The sequence below is a fragment of the Blastomyces dermatitidis genome (assembly GCF_000003525.1).
Source record: "Blastomyces dermatitidis ER-3 genomic scaffold supercont1.5, whole genome shotgun sequence".
NCBI lineage: Eukaryota > Fungi > Ascomycota > Eurotiomycetes > Onygenales > Ajellomycetaceae > Blastomyces > Blastomyces dermatitidis.
The window spans coordinates 1,028,682-1,051,496 of NW_025544778.1; the positions used below are offsets into that span (position 1 = coordinate 1,028,682).

Here is a 22,815-nt window from a genome sequence, read left to right on the forward strand (position 1 = left end):
ATGCAATATGGCATGGAACCGCTCAGCCTTATGACGAGGAACTCGATTCTTTCAACTTTGCCTCTCAATAACATTCCTTTCCTTTCTGTTTAGCTGTTTCCGCGGAGTATCTGAGTATCTAGCCTGAGTTCGTATGATGCATGTATGTACATGTACAGTACATGTAGATACATGCGCAGTTACGCCGAACATGCATATCTCAAGAATAGAAGCGGGGCATTGGACGAATCCCAATGCGGAAGCATTGCAAGCCGGCCCCCAGGATATATTTAAGGTACAGCGCGATGCAGGTTTATATACATACCCACCAATCTCAACAACTTTTCGCGGCGGCCCATGATAAAACGGCTCTAGTTTCTGACGTTCCTGTGCTGCACATCGATTCGCACATGGAGGTTTTGCACTGCAGGCTGGCGATTGAACCACAAGCTCCGCAGGTCAGGTCCAATCCTCGAGGAATAAGAACGGCTATATATAGCTTATCGGGGCTGATGGATCGTAGAACTAACTAACTAGTTAACTTACTCCATAACTACGCGTTAGAAACGTCGACGCTAGAGTCAAGCACCCCCCAAGCCCCAAGCCTCATTTTTTAACAGCTGGGCCCCCTTTTCTCCTAGTTTAGCTAGTTACAGTGCCCGGCTTGATTTAGACCTGTGAACGAAACGGTCGTGGTCTCGTTTCTCCGCCTAACAATTGCGCCAAAGCGGGAAACTCCTCAATTGGTGAAGATTTGGTGTGACAGCCAGGAATCATTAGTTATCACTTCATGACTCCAATCAATCTTCTCATGAGGGCAAAAGAACTAATTTTCAGAGGCGCGAACGGCGGAGTTGCTGAGTGTCAAAAATAGAACTCTCTCGTTAGTTAGTTACCTGACAGCCATCGCCGAATTGACCAAGCCAGGCTGGGCATCATCCCGCGCTACGATTTTCCTCAACGGGCGAAAGCTGAATCGTGAAACCTCACACCTCGATGCTGTGTTTAGGATCCCGCCCCTCTCGCAATCCTACAAATGTCGAATACCGTCTAACCGCATTGAGGACGAAGCTCTCATTTTAGAAAATGTAAGTGTACCTGAAAGCATTGACTGGGTGCCTGAACCACGGCCATACATTGCTGTTAGTGTGCGCAGGCTATAACTACATGGCAAGAACAGTATCTTGAAACCCCGCAAGTCCACCTAGAGAATGAGTACACGGAGATCATGGGCTCCTGGGAGGAAAGTTGAAGATCCCTTTTCACTGCATTCTGGGGAGCCTTCCATAAAATCGGGACAGGCTTTCCGCCAACCATATTCGGGACTGCATTGGCAGACTATCATCCTCAAATTGCGGCTATGTGCTCCATCGCACATCCATGCCATGTACTACAGCGTAAGTTGGAGTCCCGTGGACATGGGGATATTTCAGTATTGGCCCTGCAATGCTGCAGAAGTGTGAACTCAAAAATATAGAGGGGGGGGTGCGTTCTCAAAGCTATTTCTGTCACCAGCAAAGCAACGTAACCCTAGTACCGAGCCCGTGGTTCTGAACTTCGGCCGCCTTTTCTGCTCCCCCGGCATGCAGCCTTGCAGGCTGGCTTTGACAGTTCATCCCGCTTTTCTCCCCCATCCATGTCAAGCTAACAGCGGAGAAACCGTCGCATCATGGTAGCGTGCATTAGCAGCGCAAAATCTTGTGCTAAATCGCGCCTATTCTTGCTGACTGGGCTGATCTTGTTGGACGTCTGAGTGATTGTATTGTTGGTAGCTATCTAGTGAGCGATATATGCTTGGTGCGGGGCGCTAGTCCGTACTAGGAAGCCTAGGGCTCCCACACCCCCCCTCGGACTAGCTACCGTGCAGCTATCCTATCTATCTTTCTCAAATCATTCAAATCCGCAATAATAATTAATTACAAAAAGCAGCACCTAGTTTCCTCATTAGGACTAGGTCTGATACATGAAATCAAATCCATCTTATTCATCTGTCATATTCATCATATTCTTATCCATCTTGTGAATAACTTGGTTGATTCTTCATAAGTTCATAGACATCCGGGGAAACTCCTGCAAAGAATTCATAGTCTGGCTGGCTCATGAGAATATCATCTTTATCCTTATTCTTCTTATCCTTTGCTGTCTTCAATGTCTTGATATGTTCCTTGTTACGCTTCTTCCATTCAGCATTCACAAGGTTTGGGTTCTTAAATCAGCAGTATTTGATGATATGACCAGTATTGTTGCAGTAGTGGCACTGGTGTTTATCAAATTGTTCAGTGACAGGGCTCGCAGTGAAAGGATGAGTGATAGTAGCAGGCATGTTGATGGTGACTCGCATGGCCAGTTGATTCATCAAATCATCAAGATTCAGATTCTGAATAGGGCTCTGTTTAGTAGCATAGAATTCATCCAGCTTCATTCTAATGAATTCCTGTTGTCAATCCCCCAATCCTAGAATGAATAGATCATGATAGGTACACTCAGCCCAGTTTTTCCCCAGAGATACCAGCTTTGTCTTAAGGTCTCGGAAATTCGCAAGATAGGTGTGGAAATCGCTGTTCTTGAGATGTAAATCTCTCATCTTTTTAGTGGTTAGAAGGCGTTCTTCTGCGCGAGATATAGTATAGTGTCGAGCAAGATTCTTCCATATAGTGACAGCAAGATAGGCATCTTCATTCAATGGTCCCAGAGAATCGCGTACAGTGATGTTCAAAGATTGGAAAATCTGGGTATAGAGAAGCTCATTTTTCCAATTTCAAAGCTCAATATCCAGAGACACTGTGGTAGGAGGCACTGTTTCTCCCTTGATAAGAACATCTTTTGCCTGAATAAGATGAGCATCTGCAAGGATTGAACTCTTCCATTTCAAGTAGTTGATGAATCTGTTGAGAATGATTACATGCTTTCCTTCCAGCTTGGCTTTGGCATTCTTTTGATACTCACTAATAGGGTCCTGAGTAGTTGACAGAGAGCTTGAGTTGCTCTCTAGCTTTTGTATGAGCATTTCCATTCGTTTGTCCTGTTTCTCCATATAATTCATCATCATTCGAATCATGGCGTTTTCATTCATTTGACCTCCAGTTTGAGATCCCATTTCACCCCCCCTCGGCATGGGAGTAGGTGTATCCTGCCCGTATTCTTCATCCATATCCATGTTGCTTGCAGGTGTATCCAACAATCCTGCAGTAGCTCACATTCTTGAAGGCATTTGTTTACCCCCTCTTTGAATCAATCTTTTCCCACGATCAAAGCTTTCAAAACAGTTGCTTTTTGTCAGGTTCCTTCTGCAGTTCAGTGATGCAGCTCGCGAGACATTTTATACCTCAGATAAGAGAAAAAGTAGTGATTGCAGAAGGTTTAATGAAAAAAAAAGCTATCCAGGCTATAACCTGTTGGACATCTGAGTGATTGTATTGTTGATAGCTATCTAGTGAGCGATATATGCTTGGTGCGGGGCGCTAGTCCGTACTAGGAAGCCTAGGGCTCCCACAGATCTCAACGGGCGAACCTCTATGATTCTTTAAAATGAATTCTCCTGAGCTAGCCCCAACATCCCGTATCAATGGCTTGGCAATGTCGGGACCTGTGTCGCGACAATTGGGATGGGCAAGTTATTAAATATATAAGGGCCCGCCGGTATCATGGACGACTGTGGGAGTTTTTCCATGTACGCAGAGGTTTGGTTTAGCCTCCCGGTGTGGGTTTTCTTTATCATCCCGTCATTATATTTTCTCTGAGGAAGAATGGGCGTCTGTCTAATTTCCCGTATTTTCCTATGGCACCTGTTCGTCGTGGCCGGGTTTGTTCACGAGTCGCTGGCTCGTGCATTTCCTAGTTCGGCACTCGCCCGCGCTCGAGTGCTGTCTGCAGCAACATTGAGATCCTCGCTGGAGACACGAGATGTGTCTGCCGCTCTTTTGAGAAGGGAAACCAGCTATGACTTCCTTGAAGGCCGTAGCAGCAGCGCCCCTTCTGCTCCCGATGGCTCTGTCTTTACTGCCAGTGTGGTGGTTAGGAGCCAAAAGCCGATTTTGACCCTTGAAGACATTGAGAGTGATCTTGTTGACGTTTCTTGCTCCACAACGGAAATAGAACTTCATTTTGCTTCGATCGACGCCCTGGATCGAGTGGCGAAGGAGATTGAACAGCTTACTGATTTTGTCGTGGTGTCATCGCATTTAAATTGCAATGAAGCGGACCAAAGAGCACCCCATATGTAAGAAAGACTCTTGGATCTGCTTTGATTTTGCTGGTTGTTTGATGCTAAACTGCCACAACACAGGGTCACAAAAGTTACTATCCTCAGGGACAGAAAAATCATCATTCTATCAAAAATGTCGAGTAGCTGGAAAGATGCTTTCAGCATGGTGGAAGTCTCATTCGCCCGCAGATCATCAGCTCAAGTTTTGGAACGACGAAATATCAATTTGAAGAAACGTCAGGTAGATCCGCCTACAGAGACGGCACAACCAAGTTCAACAAAAAGAGATTTCCCAGTGGTCCCCCCAGCTGCCACCAGCGCGCCTGCTGAATCCAAAGAAGACATTGAAGTGAAAGTGATTGACCAAGTCATTATGCCTCCTGAATTCCCAGGATCTTCTCTATTCATGTGAGTAGAAATATATCTTTCTATTTCCGCCCCTGTTCAAGAGAAACGCCACAGATCTAACATCCACATTAGTCCCCAGGGAGTGACATTAAAATGCAAAAACTGTACAGTCGCTGGCAGTGTGGACCTCTCTCAAGGATCCTTCAGGCTCGAGGATCCAATAGACAACCCAGTGGAATTAGTGACTGATGTCATTCGATATTTCGAACATGGTGAAATCCAGATCGATGTCGAGAATCTCTTTGCGCATATCGAACTTTCAACGAAGCTGGATTTAGCAGAAAATGGTTTGCAATTCTCAGTACCATTGCCAGAAATTCCTATTACGCCCTTTATGGTGAGTGGGTTATTTTATTTGTGCCGCTTTCGTTTCATTTTGTAAGGGCAATATTTTTCTAACTTGGAGTGATAGATACCCGGCATTGTCGCTTTTGGTCCAATTTTTAAGCCCGAGATTGAGATGTCACTGACACTAACTGAACCTCTTGAGTTTGACTATGGATTCAATGTTTCCGTATGTGCAGCACTATATTTCCTATACACTTTATCACTCTTTACCTTTGTCATGGCATGAAGGTAGAAAACGTCCGTTGAAACTGACCAAATGATTTTATTTCCGTGAAGGTGCCGAATGACGCGAGATTTACGATCGATATTGGAGACCTAAATAACTCGACCACACAAGGCTTGTATGTGTATTTTACTTCTACTTTGATAACTACCAATTTCCCATATTTTACAGCTCCAAGGTCGAGTCATGAATCGCACTAACTGAACCCTTCAATCAGCGATCGCACAAAATTCTCATCCCTTCCTTACCAGGCACAAGTTCCAACCGGCTTTGAATTCAATATCAGCTTCCGCCCCGAAGTTCTTCTAGGCGTCAACTCCCTCATCGGTGGCACAACAGGCGGTGTCGGCGCCTTCTTCACCATCCCCTCCATCAACGTAAAAGTCGAGCAACTCAAAAACGTCGACGGTAAATGCAACCCGCTTCCAACCTCATCCGCTCTACCAGGCGACGACGACGACGACGACGACGAGAAAAACCGCATCCCCACCCTCGAAGACCTCATTGGGAATTTCACCAACATCGTCCCCACCGTCGAACTCAACGTGGGTGTCCTTGCGGAGTTGGAAATCGGTATCGGTGCCTTCCAAAAGAAGCTTGAAGCGGATCACACCATTATTTCCAAGGAATTCGCGCTCCCGACAGCGTGCTTGGCGTTTAATCAGGAGAAGAAATCGTTTGCATCGCCGACGCCACCGCCTCCTCCACAATCCAATGAGCCCGGGAGCGGTCCTGGCGTTGCACGGCCGAAAGATGGAACGGGGGGTTCCAATCGGGCGTTTGGAGATAGTGCAGAGGCTCGCGTGATACTATGGGGTTCCATGTTGACTGCGACGTTAGTAGTTGTGGGCTTTTTGTGATGTGTCTGAACTGAGGCGTTCGGCGAATTTTTCAAAATTTTCAAAATTATGTGTTTTGGTTGTTTTATTTATGCCTGTCACTGTTTCTTCTGCCTCCTTTTCTTCTGCCTCTTTTTTCTTTTATTTCGTTTGGATAGAGAACGGATTAGACCGTAGACGTACGTCCTAGTATTGTGCCAAGGGAACTAACTCCTCCCATCTTGGCCTACAATAATAATGGTAGAAGAACGAACCGATTGTTAAACTTCAATAGAATATTACTCTTTTATATATTCTGCCGGTTCTATTTTCTAGTGCGATTCATTTATATTTAGTCAGACTGACAAAAGAGCATACAATTTTTCGCTAAACATAAACAGCGGCGAAGCTGGCCAGTTGAGGTATCTTTTGCCATTCCGCCTCCCCATCCTGGAGTTGCAGCTTGATTTCATTTGCGACTTGCTTTTACCTGTCTTGTTGGGAATTCCCATTTGGCGTTTCTTCATTCATATTGAAGAATGCCTATTCTAAGCAGACTCGTTCTCAGAGTGACTGTTCAATGACTCACTTGCGCTCTGTACTTAGTTCCTCCGTGCTGTGAGTCTGTGACTCGTTTTCGAGCTACCACCAGAAGCTGACAGTCGAAATCCTCCCCCACATTTAGCGCTTGAAATCCTCGCGCATCCACTGGGGGTGGCTGTTAAATGTGGTTATTAACAGGAGTCATCGCCAACTTCAATTCAGCCCCCTTCATCCCGCGGCAACATCCCAGCAACATCCCAGCATCATCTCAGCATCATCTCAGCAATCTCGTGAGCTGTGTGCAGACGGACACCAAAGTCGGCCCTGGTTGGAAATGGAGCAGGGTGGATGGATGCCTTGGGAGCGGGCTCTGACGCATCTCTATGAGGCAGTCATCCCATAGTTACCTATGACTGAAAAATATTGAACATAGCGGCAGAAGCTTTTGAGATATTAGAAGCCAGGACCAGCTTCTGTATAAATTCTCTATCCAAACGTCGTTGTATGAGGATTTTTTTTTAACTTTTCCTAATTTTCCCACTTTTCTTCAAGAGATACCATAACCATTTTTCAGTATATTCACTTTATATTCCACAATATTGACTTCCTTAAGGGCAGTTACTTCCTCTCTGAAAACCATGGCGGACCTCACGGAGCCCCCTCGAACAACCAGCTTAACTCTCAATGCATATCAAACAGCACTGTGCATTATTCCTCCCACACCATTTGTTGAAGACACTAATCGACTCCGCGCGTTGTATGACCAGGCCTTTGAAAAATGGCCAGCTCATGTCAATTTTATTTACCCCTTTGTGTCAACTGACCGCTTGCCAGCCGCCGTTGATCTCATCCGGTCAAATCTTTTTTCATGGCTCACGGAAGTTGAGGACACTTGCTTCCATGTCCGTCTCAATAAGCCCGGAAATTTCACACAACGACACGGAAATATCGTCTACCTTGCACCGGATGAGAGCGACGGTTTTCTTAATCTCAACGACTTTCGGAATGTGATTCTGAAGGGCTTCAAGCAGCCCGCCAACGAGCAGCAGAGAGGATACCAACCCCATCTGACGATTGGCCAGAGTAAGGCCAATGATGATAATGCTCGTGATCATCTATTGTCGAAAGCAAAACTACTCCCACCTATTGAATGGCGGGTGGGACAGCTTGCAATCATGGTCCGCGAAAAGGCGGGCAATACGAGGAGGATGAAACTGTGGGGAACAATTGACTTGGATGGGGCGGCCACATTTAATCAAATTGTTGACACGCCTCAAGATATGGAACAGGGTAGAGATGGAAGTAAAATTTCCACCTCCCCAACGAGTTCGGAATTTTCTTCGCAATATTTGCATTCAATTTCAGAACGTGGTGGTTCAGGCGCTGAATCCAGGATTACCTATATGTTTGCAGCTGATGCTGGAATCTGGACTCCTGCGGAAGCAAGCGGTGGGTCAGAAGACGAGGAACAAATTCAGAGTGCATTGAAGGTGTCAAGTTACAATGTCCTAGTCGATTCTATATATCCTCCGGCAACGGATAGGCATCAAATCCTTCTCCAGACCCTTCTCTCCAAAGCTTCCACGGCCGACGTCTTGGTACTTCAAGAAGTTTCAGATAGCTTTTTGACATACATCCTTGGCCACGACGCTATTCGAACAACATATCCTTTCGCTACTCATGGTCCACCAGAGCAGAAGGGAATCGGCCCATTACCGAGTATTAGAAACGTTGTTGCGTTGAGCCGTTCGAACTTTACGTGGAGTTGGCTCCCTCTAGGTACCAACCACAAGGGTGCAGTTATTCTCGCTCTGAGCGATATTGGCAAAATTGATGAGTCCGGTTACGTGCCGGCGATAATCGCTGGAATTCACCTTTCCAGTGGTCTATTTGACTATGCTGTTGCGGCAAGGAAGCAACAGCTCCAGAAATTATCAAATTTCCTTTCTGCGAACTATACCAACAACCCCAAGGTTATCGCCGGTGACTTTAACATGACAACTTCTACCATCACTCATGAAGAAGCCTCTGGGAGAAAGTCAATATCTTCGCGATCTATCGAGACTCTGCCCGTGCTAGAGACTATGTTACAATACGCTGGCTACTGGGATTCGTGGTCAGTAGCCCACACCAAGATCAGAGACATGATGTCGCCCGCTAGGCTTGAACGAGATTTCACACAGCTATATGACGGAGAGCAGGGGGCTACATTTGACCCTCTGGAGAACTCGCTTGCCGCGATTTCATCTGACAGCACGGCAAACCCAAGACCTCAGCGATATGACAGAATACTTTTCAGCAAGGACGATTTGCGGGTGACTGGGTTCAATATGTTTGGCTTTCCTGTAGAAATAATTGATGAAGCAACTGGAAATATTGAGCGTCAATTTCCAAGTGACCATTGGGGGATTAGAGCGTCATTGGAGTTCGACCCGAATGGTGGAGAAGACGTTGACCCCTTCAAATCTATGCCCCTTTATGCCAAGTTGGCCCACTCCAACTTTGATAATCCTGCCGGGCTGAAAGTATGTCTGGCAGACAAGTCAATTGTTCCATCGTCGGAGGATGCAGAGAAACGGAAAGCTGCATTTTCGCTTCTGAAAAATCTCATTCAGCATGGCTCATTGCCAGAGTCTGGCAAAGGCAAAGAGATTGACCAGCCGAGGCTCTCAATTGTAGTTACTACAGTGGGTTCTTACGGACTAGGTGTTTGGACTGATTCGTCAGATGTGGATTGTCTGTGTGTTGGTTCGATTAGTTCGAAGGTCTTCTTCGAGCTTACTCTACAGAGACTCAAAAAGGGAGCAGAATGGGATGTGAAAATCCTGAGGAAGGTTAAGGCTGCTACGGGGACAATGTTGGAGCTTGAAATCAACAGCGTCAAGTTCGATTTGCAGTATTGTCCAGCAGCAGCTGTTGCTGAAAGGTGTGTTTGATTTAATTTAAGATGGTAAACTCAGCTTTACATTCAGAAACTAACGTGGGTGGGTTGATAGATGGCTAGAAGTACCTCACCTACCTCGATCTAGCCCCTTATTTGACCTAGCATTGCTTCCTCTAATGAAACTCCAACCGTACCGGGACCAAGCGTACCTTCAACGAACGGTCCCAAATCCAGCTACATTCCGTTTACTACATCGTATCATCAAGGCATGGGCTAAGCACCGTGGAATTTACTCCTCCAAATTTGGCTACCTTGGCGGAATCCATATCACGATGATGCTGTCCCAGGTGATGAAGCTCCTCCCCTCTCCCGCTCCGGCACCCAGCGCTGCAGATATCCTCTGTACATTTTTTAATTATTATGGAAACTTCAACTGGAAGGAAGGCGTCATGTATGACCCGAGCTTCCATAAGAAACCGCCTCTGTATCATAGAACGCCCCAGGAGGGTATGGTTATACTAACGCTCCATGCTCCTGTTATGAATGTTGCACGCTCCGCTTCGATTCCTTCCACGAGAACAATAGTCGATGAAATGAAACGAGCAGATAATCTCATTTCAGAAGGAAATACAAATTGGGCAGAACTCGTTGGGATTGTGGCTAACACTGGAAAGTCGTCTTTATCCGTTTCTGGCGATGAGTTTCTGAGATCATACAACAGTTATATCAAGATAAATGTGCAGTATTGGGGGTTATCGCTAGCGAAGGGAAGTTCGTTGGTGGGATGGTTGGAATCCAGATGCTTGGTCCTTCTTGCTGGTGAGCGCCCCTTGATCACAGTAGTATCTAGTCTAATACATTTAACTGACCAGCTCTTTCAAATCAAACAGATCTACATCGAAAATTTCCAGACATCCAGACCAGAATATGGCCTGCCAGGTTTACACAGATCGAGGACCACGATGATTCCACCCCAGCGCAAGAGGAGCGTGAATACCAGGGCTGCTACCTAATCAGTTTAACAAAAGCAGAGCATGCCACTGATCCAACGCGCACGCTTAGCAAATCTGATCGCAAACTCGCGCACGATACACTGCAAGCGTCGATAGATCAATTTGCAAGTAATATCCACAACTATAAGAAATACTTCGATTCCGCATCGGCCTGGGTAGACGTGTCCCATGTCAAGCAGGGCAATCTAGGACCTCTGAATCTCGACGACAGAGACTGGGGTGCTTACATCATCCAAGACAACGACTTTGATGACTCCGATTCAGAAGATGACGACTCAGACATATACCTAGAGGAGGGCGGTGATGACAACGCCGACGACGACGAAGCAACCACCGAATCTGACCTCCTCCCATCCACCAAAAAGAAAAATACCCACAAATCCACCACCAAACCTCCCGTATTACCCGCGAAACTGCGCCCAGCCTCCGACATTCTTAGTCGGCTCCGCTGGGACCCGTCACTTCATGGCACGGAGTATATCATCGGCTATGAAGATCGGTTCTTGGGTGAAAAGGAGATTTCGCTCGATCGGTGGAAGTCGGAGCAGACGGACGAGGAGTTTATTCCGCAGCATCGGATTTTGTATTTCAAGCGGAAGGATGATGGGAGGGTTGTGTGGGATCGGGAGGCGCGGAGGGATGAGATTTTTGGGAGTGGGGTGGGTAAAGGTAAGGAGTTTTGAAAAGGTGTTTCTGCGAGGGGGGTGTCATGGATAGACTGTAGACTGTAGACGGGTATGGAGAGAGCCAGTTAATAGCGAATTTATCATGACTGCTTTGATAGAATATGCTTGATTTCTCCAAAAACTTCTTCTGTGCTCTTTAGGGTGTGTGACGCTCCAATTGACGTATTTCAACAGCCACATGAATAAGTATATATTTTCACCTAATAATAAAGAATATTGTGAAAGTATGATGGGTGTCTAGACGTTCATCTCATCATGATTTATTTCGTTTCGTTTCCAAAAATGGTTATCGAGTCTGAAAAATACAGAAACTCCATGGCCTCCCCAGCCATAAAAATATAAAAACATTAAAAGATTAAGACGAGACGAGGAGAGAGGAGATGTACATGTACAATATGCCACTCGAACTTCAAAACCAATCTTGCCTGCGCACAAGATATAAGAATTTATCATACACATACCACGTCGTGCGATAAGAGTCAGCCAAGTAAAATGCCATACATGTCTAGTTTGGCTTCTCAACTCAGAGTTCCTTTTTCAAGAAATGCTCTGGTTTATGAGTCGTCTCATAGTCAACATGGACATAGGCCCGCTCCACGTCCGGAAGGCTTTCGAGCTTTATCTGTAATTCCTCTGCGACATCGTGGGTGGCCAGAAGGGTCTCGTTGCGGTCCATGACGATGTCGACTTCCACAAGCAGACGCGGCCCTGAAGTATAGGCGCGTACGGTGTCGATGGCTTGGATCAGTGGGGAATGCGTCATAGCTACATCCAAGTAAATTTGTTAGTGACGGAAGGCTTAGTTAGTATCAGGGCTAGAAGGGTAGGTATCTAGTGTAGTGGAAAAAGAAAAAGAAAAAGAAAAAGAAAAAGAAAAGAAAAATAGAGGGTGCGATTCATACATATATATGTGATCAGCTGCTGCGTGTGTGTGTCTGCAGTGACACCAATCAAGAGCTGGAACTCAGAATATGCTGTTCGAAGCCATAGGACAGCTATCACGCAAGAGAGGACCATGGCGCCCGTTGGGTCGATCCACCACTTGAGCTTACTACCACCGACGGAGGTCAAAATACCGAGTCCGTTGATAAAGAGATCATTGCGATGGTCCTCCCACAAAATACGGACTTGGGAATATTTGTTCCGGAGTGCCCAGCAGTACAAGAACAAGGCGAGCTTAGTTACAAACGCAATGCATACGGCGACAATGGGCGGGACTTTGAACCCCAATGTTTCCTCCGTGCTCCCATCAGCAAGGCTCTTGGCGGAAAACGCAATCAAAATCAGCGATACGGCAGTCATGAGGAAGCAGAAAAAGATGTTTCCGGCCGTTTCGATCCGCGCCTTCCCGGCGGGAAACTTGCGTGCATCGACACGTTTCACAGCCTTGTGGCTGATGAGCAGAGTCAGGTTGGACAGCGGATCAAAAACCGCGTCAGCCATTGTTGTAAACAGTGACAGAGATCCTGATGCAATGGCGCCGTAGAGTTGGAGTATCGATAGGATGACGTTCGCAACGAAACTGCCATAGACGGCGATCTTGTATTTGAGCTGGTTCTGGGTGTTGTATTCCCTTGCCAGCCGCACATGTTCATCGACTGGCTTCAGCAGCTTCTCAATGTTTTCGTTCTGGGATTTGTAGAAGCCTTGCAACTTTCTCGAGGAACTCTTGACGCCGTCGTTTGTCCAGCCTCCTCGCTTTCGTGCCGTATTTGCCTTTATCCTATCGATTTCGTCATCAGACTTCAGCTTACTAGCTAGTTGGAAAGGGTCATTGTCGCGTGTATAACGCGGCGGGCGTTGATCTTCCTCGTCAGAAGACGTCCGTTGCATGGGATAAGGCAATGGTTCGACGCCAGTGGCCGTTGCCTGCTGCTCCGGTATGGCTGGAGGCAGCGTGGGTGTGTCTGAGCGGTGATGGAGCTGTCCCGAGTGAAGAGGGTGGCCGGGGGAAGAACCATGGATGTGATCTGCCATTTTCTGTGCTTTTCTGCCGTAAGAAATCTTGAATGGCTCGTTGCTTCTTTTTATATTAGGTTTTGATTCGGCTGGTTCGAGGTGTCCGCTGGAGAATACTGGGGCAGGCAAGCTTAGGCACGTTATTGGCTTGGTTCGAAACGGCCAAGAGGTGGTTAGGACATCTAGACGGGCGGTCAAATGTAGAAATTTGTCACATCAACGTCATTCTCGGATGGTGAAGTCCGCCAAACACGGAAACATGGTGGAACGTTTCAGGGAAATCTAGCATCGACTATATCGGTTGCTCTTTTATGACAGTCCCGCACAAAGTTAGCTGGAGACCGAGGCGAGGTGCCAAGAGATTATCTTATCCATCTTATCTTATCTACTCCGTAGTTAGCCTCAACACAGCCTCAGCCGCCCCAGACCTTTGCCAGGCGTTCATTATTTGCTCCACAAGAACTCTAATAAGCATAAGCACACTTGTTACAGTTCATGTTCCTTGAAAAATCCTACAGCTCGCCAACTACTTTCTCTACAACGTCTCCCGACTTACCTTATTATTAAATGGATTAAAAACATCAGACAAGCACAACAAAGCGAATGAGAACTCCCTCGAGAGAAAGGGGCAAATTGGACGCACGCCTGCAACAGCCAACAAAAGCATGTCACCAGGCCAATCAACAATTAGTCTTGGTTCTCAAGGCCCCCCCTGTAAATTCACAATAATGCCGAGTTTTAGATGGTGCGGATCATATCAACCTCCTCGGTGAACCACCAGGCGAAGCGAGACTACCTATTTATCAGCATTGGTGACACTTATTAGCAAATGAGAGGACAAAGTGGCCTGAAATGACTTACGTCAGAGGCAATATCTAAAATAATTCTGTTTTCTGTGTTATCCCCACAGTCATCATCGTGAGGGCTTTAACATCATGGACAATGGTATCAAGCTCCGACCCTCGCAAGTGGCAGCGAGGGGTCTTGAGTTCATTTCCGGATCCGCCCTCTGTGATATACTTGTCCTTGTCAATATTTACCAACGCCCGACGATATCGGTTAATCCTCTCTAATAATGCCAAAGCAGGGGGCCACAGCAACGACTGCCGTTTTAGTAGGCCACATGAATGTCCGACGCGGGCCATTATCACCGACGGGAACCCCGATATCAATTGGGAGTAGGGGCTTGGAGATCAGCTAACTCCCAAGGTTGCGCGGTTATTGGGAATGGTTCTGCACACAACGCCCCGAACTCTGTCATTTGGTTGCCTCTTATATAACCTTTGTTTCAGTGTAAAAGAGGACGAGAATGACCCCATCGAGTGCGCACGCTATCTTAATTCATAGGGTTTGGTGAATACTGAATTAGTAATCGTATCGGCATAGCTTCTAGAAACTATTATTTTTTACCACTTGCCACCATCCCAGGGGCTCGCACATACGAACCAAGTTTCTCATATCTCCATATAACCGTCACTCTTTCGTCCGGACTCAAGCGAGAGTGAAGGGGAACACCAGCTTGATCACCAAGGCAATAATGACTAACGTCCTTGGGATTAGATATGGATCAGAAATCCGTACGAAATCTGAAAATACCACCGGATTTGGCACAAAAGATGGTGAGGTCATAGAGGCAGGCGTGGAGTTGGAGCAATGGAATAAAAGCTCTGGCCAATGTGAGGCGCTTGTTTCGACAGATATCCAGCTTGATATTTGCTGGAGCTTTCCACTAGATGTTAAGGAGCAACTCATTGAGGCCTTCGTCCTTTCTAAAAAGCCTTTGTCGCAATTTCCTCCGCGGACAAGTGATCCCAGGCCAACTTGTCAGGAAAAAGAGGTTATACACTACTGAACGCCACCAACATCGTATTACTACTATATTTCTCATCATCATCAGCTTACTACAACGCTCGTCTAATACTCGCTTATGCTAGCTCTCTTGGCTCGCACATATATTTTACTATAAATAGCTCTATCTTTTGTATGAAATAGATATATTAGATAGTGCACGGATAATATAACAAGCAGATCTTGATACACATAAGATTCATATGTCTCCAACATATCCATCCGTGACACCCATTCCGACACAACTTCTCTCTTAGCCATGCGGATGGTCATGCTATGCAACGCGAAATCATTGGTGGTTGTTGGATTTCCTCGCGACAGCTTTAAACAATGGAACCAAGGCCGCACACAGGTAGATGAGTTTCCGATAGATGCGCGGATCTTTCGAGTTCGCGATCAAAGCATCGAAACATGCTCTGTGGAAGTAACTAGGATTCCTCAACCCGCCATCTGTGTGTGCGCCATAGGTGAATCCAATCTCGTTGATGGTGCCGCGGTGATTTGGAAACATAAGAGGTAGTCCTCAGCACCTGCATTCCGGGACTGGTTATGTGATATTTTGCGTTCGTTGCACCTGTCTACGGCAAAATCTTCCATCAGTATAGCGTGGGAAGGTGACTTTGAACACACCCATCTCCAAAGGCCTATGGTCGGGTTGCCTGGCTCCACGAAGCGCGGAAACTCTGCGATAAACTCGTTGCAGAGTGAACACCAGTGCTTTTTGCAATAAGGGATGATATTGTTGGACGATGCAATCGACGGAAAATCCATGGCTTCATCGCCGGCTACGAAGTCTTCTAGTTGACTTTTTTACCTTCCCGTTGAGATGCTTTGATGGTGAACGAGGTGAAACAAAAAGGACAGAGAAAGAGAATCAGAAAGAGGAGAAGAAATGGACAAGTGTAAAAATCATTTTGAACTATTCTTCTTATCACTATGGTGATGGAAGTAATATCTATAAAGAATTTGCTCAGCATGAGAAAAAAAGAAAACTCTCTCTAAGAATTGGATATTGTCTTAGACACTCAAGAGATGCCCAGCATAATTAACAGGGAACAGCCTGGAACAAGATGATTCAGCTTCATGTATCTTGAATATATATAGCATTGACTTTGAAAGAATTGTTCTGCATGCAGAAGAGAATATCACAAGAGTTGATAGTCAAAAGACTTCTAATATAACTCTTCACATTGAATTGCTTCATGTATGATCACTGACAGGCTGATCACTTGATGAGGCAATCTACCTGTAGCTCCCAAGTGCCACAAATAGCAATAATTGAAGAGGAGGATTGACAAATAAATGATATCCCAGCCCCATCCCTACCATTTTTCTCTGTCTCGGCATCCCGCTGATGCCCTTGAAATAAGCTTCTCGGCAAGGGGATCGGGATGACGTAAGTGGGAAGAGCCGGCGACACTTCCTAACGTAATTCACCACCTATTCGTATATTATTAGCGGGTTGCCCTCCCTTGTGCGATCATCAAGGTCTCTTATTCCTACCGTCTGGCGAAGAGTATGACCTGGGAGCTGGCTTGTTCTTTCTCGGCCTTGCTGAATGAAAAACGAATGAATTCCTTTCTCCCAACTGCGCAATGAATCAACGGATAGATTTACAGACCAGCATCGATGTCCAGCTCTTCCATTTGCCAGCTCATATGTGATCGATCGTCTCCAACCCAGGTTCCTCCATACATCAGTAGACAAAGCCTTGGAAAACGGATGCATCTTAATCTCTTTGCAGGTGGATAAACTCTACCTGTGCCTTCTGAGTAGGTAACTAGCTGCTCCGGCATGGTCACTTATTAAATCGTTACACCCCTACGAAGGAGTATCACATCAGGCCTTTGGATCTCCTACGCAACTACCACTCCGTCTTGTTGACCTTATATACGTGGACAAAAGTACTAGCTTGGGACAACTCCACCCATAAGTACTGCTGAATAAGTGTGTGGCCGGGCACTGCTCCAACTCCTCCTGTCGGCAAAACGAGGTATAAGAGCTACGTGCAACAAAGAAACCAAGGTATGCAAGATATATGGCAATTACTGCACTCTATGCAATTATGGCAGTCTTGTCATATAGAGTGGAAGTCATGGCATAAAAAGTAAAGAATCTATCAGGTGTAACCCCCCTTCTCCCAAACTACTCTATGTACTGTACTGTTGTTTATGTCAGTGGATATTTTATCTGCTACACTCCCCTTAGTCTTCTGTTTATCCTGTGTCAGAGAACAGGTGTTACCTTTCAAAAGAAATCATTTGATCAACTATTGATCTCTCTCTCTCTCTCTCTCTCTCTCTCTTTTTTTTTTTTTTTTTTTTTTTTTTTTTTTTTTTTTTTTTTTTTTTTCCCTCCATCTCCATTTCAATCACAATAGTTCTCAAGTTCTTCATACATCACAAGCTGATTCATGGAAAAAGGAAAAAACCACATCGTCTTCAATATTGGTGGAATGTTTTAGAGCATGAGTTTGAGATGAAAAGAATTTATCTATATCTGTTTGTTGGTATAGATGGAATGGTTCGGCCCCTTAACTACAAGCATAGACTAGTGGTGATCGTGGTCGAGCTCATTTGCCCAGTGTCCACTACATGTTTTAATTTTTAATTATTGTTAAAATTACTGATTACTGACATTATTTACTTGCAAAAGTAGGTGAAACTATCGATTTTGCTTTGATTGATCTCAAAAGTACACAACATGGCAAAAGGTAATAAAGATATCAGCCCAACTATGTCATTGATCCTTTTTTAAATCTCAACGTATAGGTTGGCCACCATACGGCATTCCTGTGGAGCTCTTCGCTTGCGTTGCCGCATATCTGTCCCGTCAAGATATTTGCAATCTTCGTTTGGTGAATAAAGAGTGTGCGTTCAAGCTCCAGCGAGTCCTTTTTCGCACCGCCGTGGTTCCCTTCGGGCCTATGATATATTCATCCGATGAAGCGTCAGACGAAAAGATTGATCTTTTTGAAACACTTGGGGGATGTGTTTCTCGATTTGGCTTAAGTTTCGAGCTGGACCAGATTCAACTATTCGATCCTCCGGAAAAGGTATATAACAATACGGTGAAAACCTTCTGGGGAGAGTATGAATGGCCTAAGCCCGACTACGTTGAATATGATTACTTGAGAAGAGTGGAGGAAGTGGGTGACCAGGCAGAGAGAATGAAACGTGCGTTTCGGACCTTGACCAATGTCTCTGAGTTTGCTCTGAGTTTCGATACCGGCTATGGCTGGCTTAACCCCCCAACTCTTGTGGACGACTCACTGGAATTTGAAGGAAAGCGCAGCGTATTCTGCGGGCAAGCTGTAGCGTCAGCTCCTAGAAACAAACGTGTGGCGTCAATATCATCGCAGTCGCTAAAAGAGTATCTTGAATCGATACTCCCAGAGTGGGCATCGAAAAGCTTATACCGGCTTAAAGATGCGATCAACGAGGATTATTTGGACTCTCCACGTTTATCATTCCCTCGAAGCAGGAGGTTACCTATTGACCCCACAATTGAGAGAGGGAAAACGTATGGAGAACACCGCGCCATTGGAGATTGTGGACTCTATCCTAGAAACCCTACGCGTGCACAGACTGAATGGCTGCTTGAAACGTCCTGGGCAGCTCAAGCTACCCTAGGTTCCTGTATATACGCAGTAATTGATGCCAAGAGTACATTTCAACGCGTCCACACGTTGAATATTTCTAGTATTTCCTCCGGGTTATTGGGTAATCTCAATCAGCCTCGATTCTTTGAGGCTTTCCCATGTCTAACAACCATCATCCTTTTGGTTATTCCAGATTGGAAGGAATCAGATATGACCTGGGATTCGCAGAGCCCGATAAAATATATTGCCCCAAGTGCTGCATCCACCCTGTTAACTCGCCTTTTAGAAAACGTCATCTCGCACTTGGTGCAACTAAAACGACTTACAGTTGGATACATTGGAGGAGGCGAGCATGCGAAGGGAGAGTACTGTCGAAACCAACATATCCTACCGGCCCCCATCACTTACTTTGCACAGGATGCTGCCAATGGTCGCCTTCCGGAACCTCCACTTAAATTTCCTCACATCAAAACGCTCACTTTTAAAAATTGCTGGTTCAGCCCGATCCTTTTGATTCAGTTCTTTAAGTCGGCGTGCCATAGCTCCTTGGAGTGTTTAAAATTTGACTCTTGTTCCTTGACCGCAGTACCAGGCACCCTTCCTCGTCCTTATGTGAGCAATAAAGTTCGTCCAAGTTGCACTCGAGACGAATATTATCTTCAGGAGCTCCGAGAAGGTACCTGGTCTGATATTATCAACCAATTCACACCGGCTCTCTCACTATCCGAGCAAATGGCTTCGATGGGTTTGAAGGACTCCCCACCTCCACGCGAGGATGTCCCACCTTGCCTAAGACAACTGGAATTCGTAAGTTGCGGATATGTTCGCCTTGCCCCCTTTTTCAACCAGAACAACCTCGTCGTCCCGTATTTTCCAACAGATCAAATCCTGGATGTTCCACCATTTTTTGTCCCAAATCTAGCGCAAGTCATTCCCACAGATCCCCTTGCATGGCCAACACCTCAATTGAACCCAATCCCACTTACAGCGATGCAAAACGTGGGTCAAAGACTGGCAACTGCCCAAAATCAAGATCCCGCGACAGTATCTCTGAACCCTGCTCTGGGGGTACCTCCTAATCTCGCTCCTAATCCAGCAATAACGCAGCCTGTCCACTTTGCGACTGTCCCTCCTAGCCCACCTCTATATATTCTGATAATGCAGCAGTATCCTGTGCTGTCAGGACCCGCTCCTGTTCCTCCAGCAGTCGCCCAACACACCCAGCAAACAAACCAGCAAGCCGACGACCCTGCTGTTTCTTTACAACCTACGCAACAGGTCCAGGCAGACACACAGCATCAAAACGCCACCATGGCCGCGCTGCCACCCGGTCCAATCGCACATGAAATGCACGTGCCAGCGCCGCAAATCCCAGAAACTGGCTTTGAGGAGGCCTCGGAAAGGCGTTCCTACATCGACTGCAGGCTTAACGGGACAATAGTTCAATGCATAGGCAGCGACGAGGAGCAGGTTCTGGAATGCGCGTTCGGGCTGACGATGGGATGGGGGTCATGGGACGACATCGAGAAACGGCGGGAGGTCGTGAGCGATGGCTTCAAGCAAGGGGGCGCGGGGAGGTTTTCTGGCGTTATTGTTGGGTCTGATCGTGGGTTTACCGAGAGAAGATATTCGGCGGGTCCTGGGTGTTATCGGGATGTTCCTGGTTTGTGGGATAGTTTTGCAGAGTGAATGAGTATTTCCTTGATTCCCGTGTCCTGCGTCTCATGTGGATGGTTTCGTTATGGCGGGGAAAAGGATTTCTATTAAGGGTTGTTAGTGTACATGTACATATGTATGGTTATGATTTACTAGTTACATCTGTTATATTTGCCTTCCCTAAAGCTGATGTATCTTTTCTCCATTTCTTCTTTTTCACCACTACTAAATAATCAACGATTCATTCCTGCCATTCTATAGTTATTGTCCAGCTTCTTCAGCTCTCACAGACATAATGAGAAGCCATTATCCTGAGATCCTGAGCCCATAATTAGTAGTTGGCCACGAGACGACACATCACACATCCAAGCCCTTATTTCCTCTGAGGTTTCATTTCAAACGTGTGCTAGTAGTAATTCCTCAAAACATATTCTCTTCTTGTCCAGGTTTTACCCACCATCCACGCGGGAAAAATTGGGGGGGTTACTTAACTAGTTAGTTACCCCACACCAGCAAAAAACTGACGGCCTCGATAAGTGGATCTGAACCTTTATCCATCCGCCTACCGAGCAACCGTGCCGCGCGGGATGGAGTATCACTACTATCGCGCCGTGTGTCAAATTTTGCTGTAATGTGCAAACAGGATTAGCAACTAAATCAGATGCTTTTACCAAGAAAGAAAGTTGAACTTGTTGTGGAGTGGCGAGAAGAAGTAATAATCTATCTATCAAGGAGCGGAATTCTTTACGCTCTGCCTTTAATTCATATCAACGAACATCACTGTGTATGGTTATAAAGCTAAGTTAACTCATAGCGAAGCTAAGTTAGTATTCCGCGCTCGTATTCAAGACTTATTCAGCACAATTTCTAATAAAGATCGCTCTGGACCCCCTTCTTTTGCCTATTGGGATTCAATGACATCAGAATAGATCTCGGCACTACGCGATGGATGGGCATCGGGACCATCGGGCGGCAGTTTCCCACGTCTGGATGCCTCGATATGATATAATTTGTTTGAAAATATAATATTATTGATATTATCAGCTGTCGCGCTTCTCCCACTGTGGCGGGCAAGGACGGGCTATGGAACCGCCGACTTGCCGATTTGGCGACCAGGGATTAGGTAGATGGTTGGACTGGGCTCTTTTGCTGTCATATTGTCCTGTCATATTGTCGTGTTTGTGATGGGTATATATAAAATCGAGGGATGCTGGCTGTTGTTTTGTCTCGTATGTGATGTGATACTGTAGAAGAACTCCGTACATCTATATCTCACTCACCTTACCTTATCTCAATCAAAGAGCTTTTTACCTATACCGCCCAATCTACAAATTTACCTTACATAAAAAAATATATATATATATAAAAACACCACAAAACACCCCAAAAATGGCCACCACCACCCTCCCAACCACAATTCGCTCCCTCCACCAACCCGACCCCCTCAAGCCCGAAATAACCCTAAAAAGCACCCCACCGCCAACCCTCACCCCCTCCTCCCCAACCGACCACCTCATCCGCGTCCACGCCACCTCCCCCTGCGCCGGCGAACTAACCTGGCCCGCCTGGAACCCCGATCTCTTCTCCGCAGAAATCGTCCCCTGCTACGACCTCTCCGGCACCGTCGTGCAGGCGCCGCCCAACTCCCCTTTCCCCCCCGGTACGCCCGTCTGGGGCCGCACGAACGTCAAGAGGCCCGGTAATGCGCGTGAGTATACCATTGCGCCGACGGAGGAGTTAGCGCGGCGGCCCGCGGTTGTGGATGAGATTACCGCTGCGAGCGTGCCGTTGAGCGCGGAAACGGCGGTGCAAGCGCTATTTACGCGCGGGGGGTTGAGTGGGTCGAGGGAGGGGGAGGGCGGGAGGGAGAGGAATAAGGGGAAGAAAGTATTGGTCACGGCTGCGTCGGGTGGGGTTGGGGTGTGGCTGTTGCAGTTGGCGAGGGAGGCGGGGGTAGGTGGGATTGTGGCGGTGTGTGGGAGTGGGAACGTGGAGATGGTGAAGGAGTTGGGGGCGACGGAGGTTATTGATTATACGAAGATCAGTGTTAAGGATTGGGCAGAGAGGGAGGGGGAGGGCGGGAAAGTGGATTTGGTGATTGATTGTAAAGGTGGGAAGTCGCTGGGACAGTGTTGGAGTGCTGTGAAGGACGGCGGGGCGATTATTTCAATTTGTGAGCCACCTGAGGGGCAGAAGCCGGAGGGGTGTGCGGCGAACGATGTTAGGAATGAGTTTTTCATTATGGAGCCCAGGGGGGATGATTTGTTGGAGGTTGGGAGGCTGTTTGAGGAGGGGAAGGTGAAGGCTGTGGTTGACAGTGTTTGGAAGCTGGAGGAATATAAACAGGCGTTTGAGAAGTTGGATCAGGGGCATTCGAAGGGGAAAATCCTTCTCACACTGTGATGTTGCGATGGGATTGTCGGATCGCTTTTGTTCGAAATTCGTACTAACACTGCATGTTCTTTTCTCAGCCAAGCTTGCATGTATGCATCTCAAATTGCACCCCCTCCCCAAATTCGGGAATTGATGAAATTGAACATGTTGAACAATTATGCCTTCGTAATGTTGGATGTGAACCGGGGTTTAACTGGCCTGTGATGACGAATATAGGAATTCCTGCATGATCCGCATTTTCTACTCAAAGA

The 22,815-nt window shown here is 46.5% G+C and overlaps 9 protein-coding genes across 10 annotated transcripts; 4 read left to right on the forward strand and 5 right to left on the reverse strand.

Moving 5' to 3' along the window:
- Window positions 1-51: 51 nt before the first annotated feature.
- On the reverse strand, window positions 52-192 carry BDCG_17028 (uncharacterized protein; the record flags this gene model as incomplete). The annotated part of the gene is made up of 1 exon (XM_045426195.1): window positions 52-192. One exon carries the CDS (start codon window positions 190-192, stop codon window positions 52-54), a length of 141 nt encoding a protein of 46 aa, XP_045276603.1.
- A 1,999-nt stretch (window positions 193-2,191) lies between these two features.
- BDCG_17029 (uncharacterized protein) lies at window positions 2,192-3,136 on the reverse strand (the record flags this gene model as incomplete). Its single annotated transcript, XM_045426196.1, has 3 exons — window positions 2,192-2,413; window positions 2,489-2,707; window positions 2,777-3,136. 3 exons carry the CDS (start codon window positions 3,134-3,136, stop codon window positions 2,192-2,194), a joined length of 801 nt encoding a protein of 266 aa, XP_045281036.1.
- A 589-nt stretch (window positions 3,137-3,725) lies between these two features.
- Window positions 3,726-6,022, forward strand: BDCG_04863 (GPI anchored protein; the record flags this gene model as incomplete). Its single annotated transcript, XM_045420509.1, has 6 exons — window positions 3,726-4,198; window positions 4,265-4,591; window positions 4,664-4,928; window positions 5,004-5,105; window positions 5,216-5,280; window positions 5,380-6,022. The coding sequence occupies 6 exons, from the start codon at window positions 3,726-3,728 to the stop codon at window positions 6,020-6,022; spliced, it is 1,875 nt and encodes a 624-aa protein (XP_045276604.1).
- Window positions 6,023-7,161: 1,139 nt separating this feature from the next.
- Window positions 7,162-11,103, forward strand: BDCG_04864 (uncharacterized protein; the record flags this gene model as incomplete). Its single annotated transcript, XM_045420510.1, has 3 exons — window positions 7,162-9,449; window positions 9,520-10,226; window positions 10,298-11,103. The coding sequence occupies 3 exons, from the start codon at window positions 7,162-7,164 to the stop codon at window positions 11,101-11,103; spliced, it is 3,801 nt and encodes a 1,266-aa protein (XP_045276605.1).
- On the reverse strand, window positions 9,319-13,411 carry BDCG_04865 (cation diffusion facilitator 1). Its single transcript, XM_045420511.1, has 2 exons — window positions 12,009-13,411; window positions 9,319-11,871 (listed from the first exon to the last, which is right to left on the reverse strand). The coding sequence occupies exons 1-2, from the start codon at window positions 13,081-13,083 to the stop codon at window positions 11,630-11,632; spliced, it is 1,317 nt and encodes a 438-aa protein (XP_045276606.1). The 5' UTR covers window positions 13,084-13,411; the 3' UTR covers window positions 9,319-11,629.
- Window positions 13,412-13,624: 213 nt separating this feature from the next.
- Window positions 13,625-14,880, reverse strand: BDCG_17030 (uncharacterized protein). The gene is made up of 3 exons (XM_045426197.1): window positions 14,508-14,880; window positions 13,927-14,396; window positions 13,625-13,861 (listed from the first exon to the last, which is right to left on the reverse strand). Exon 2 carries the CDS (start codon window positions 14,208-14,210, stop codon window positions 13,941-13,943), a length of 270 nt encoding a protein of 89 aa, XP_045281037.1. The 5' UTR covers window positions 14,211-14,396; window positions 14,508-14,880; the 3' UTR covers window positions 13,625-13,861; window positions 13,927-13,940.
- Window positions 13,654-16,212, forward strand: BDCG_04866 (uncharacterized protein). Its single transcript, XM_045420512.1, has one exon. It carries the CDS (start codon window positions 14,603-14,605, stop codon window positions 14,915-14,917), a length of 315 nt encoding a protein of 104 aa, XP_045281038.1. The 5' UTR covers window positions 13,654-14,602; the 3' UTR covers window positions 14,918-16,212.
- On the reverse strand, window positions 15,132-15,806 carry BDCG_04867 (uncharacterized protein). The gene has a single exon (XM_045420513.1). The coding sequence runs from the start codon at window positions 15,682-15,684 to the stop codon at window positions 15,352-15,354; it is 333 nt and encodes a 110-aa protein (XP_045276607.1). The 5' UTR covers window positions 15,685-15,806; the 3' UTR covers window positions 15,132-15,351.
- A 158-nt stretch (window positions 16,213-16,370) lies between the features above and the next one.
- BDCG_04868 lies at window positions 16,371-20,647 on the forward strand. Of its 2 annotated transcripts, XM_045420515.1 has the most exons (5): window positions 16,371-16,938; window positions 17,378-17,436; window positions 17,572-17,626; window positions 17,685-19,321; window positions 19,682-20,485. In XM_045420515.1, exons 3-5 carry the CDS (start codon window positions 17,617-17,619, stop codon window positions 20,201-20,203), a joined length of 2,169 nt encoding a protein of 722 aa, XP_045281039.1. In that variant the 5' UTR covers window positions 16,371-16,938; window positions 17,378-17,436; window positions 17,572-17,616; the 3' UTR covers window positions 20,204-20,485. The 2 variants fall into 2 exon arrangements, with proteins under 2 accessions (XP_045281039.1, XP_045276608.1); XM_045420514.1 differs by lacking the exon at window positions 17,378-17,436 and having other exon boundaries at window positions 17,569-17,626; window positions 17,685-20,647.
- The last annotated feature ends 2,168 nt before the right edge of the window (window positions 20,648-22,815 follow it).

Coding starts and splice junctions, on each gene's coding strand:
- BDCG_04865 (XM_045420511.1), bottom strand. CDS start 13,083: ATGGCAGATCACATCCATGGTTCTTCCCCCGGCCACCCTCTTCACTCG. Junction 11,872..12,008: donor GCAGCTGATCACATATATAT/GTATGAATCGCA, acceptor ACTTGGATGTAG/CTATGACGCATTCCCCACTG.
- BDCG_17030 (XM_045426197.1), bottom strand. CDS start 14,210: ATGGCCCGCGTCGGACATTCATGTGGCCTACTAAAACGGCAGTCGTTG.
- BDCG_04866 (XM_045420512.1), top strand. CDS start 14,603: ATGACTAACGTCCTTGGGATTAGATATGGATCAGAAATCCGTACGAAA.
- BDCG_04867 (XM_045420513.1), bottom strand. CDS start 15,684: ATGGATTTTCCGTCGATTGCATCGTCCAACAATATCATCCCTTATTGC.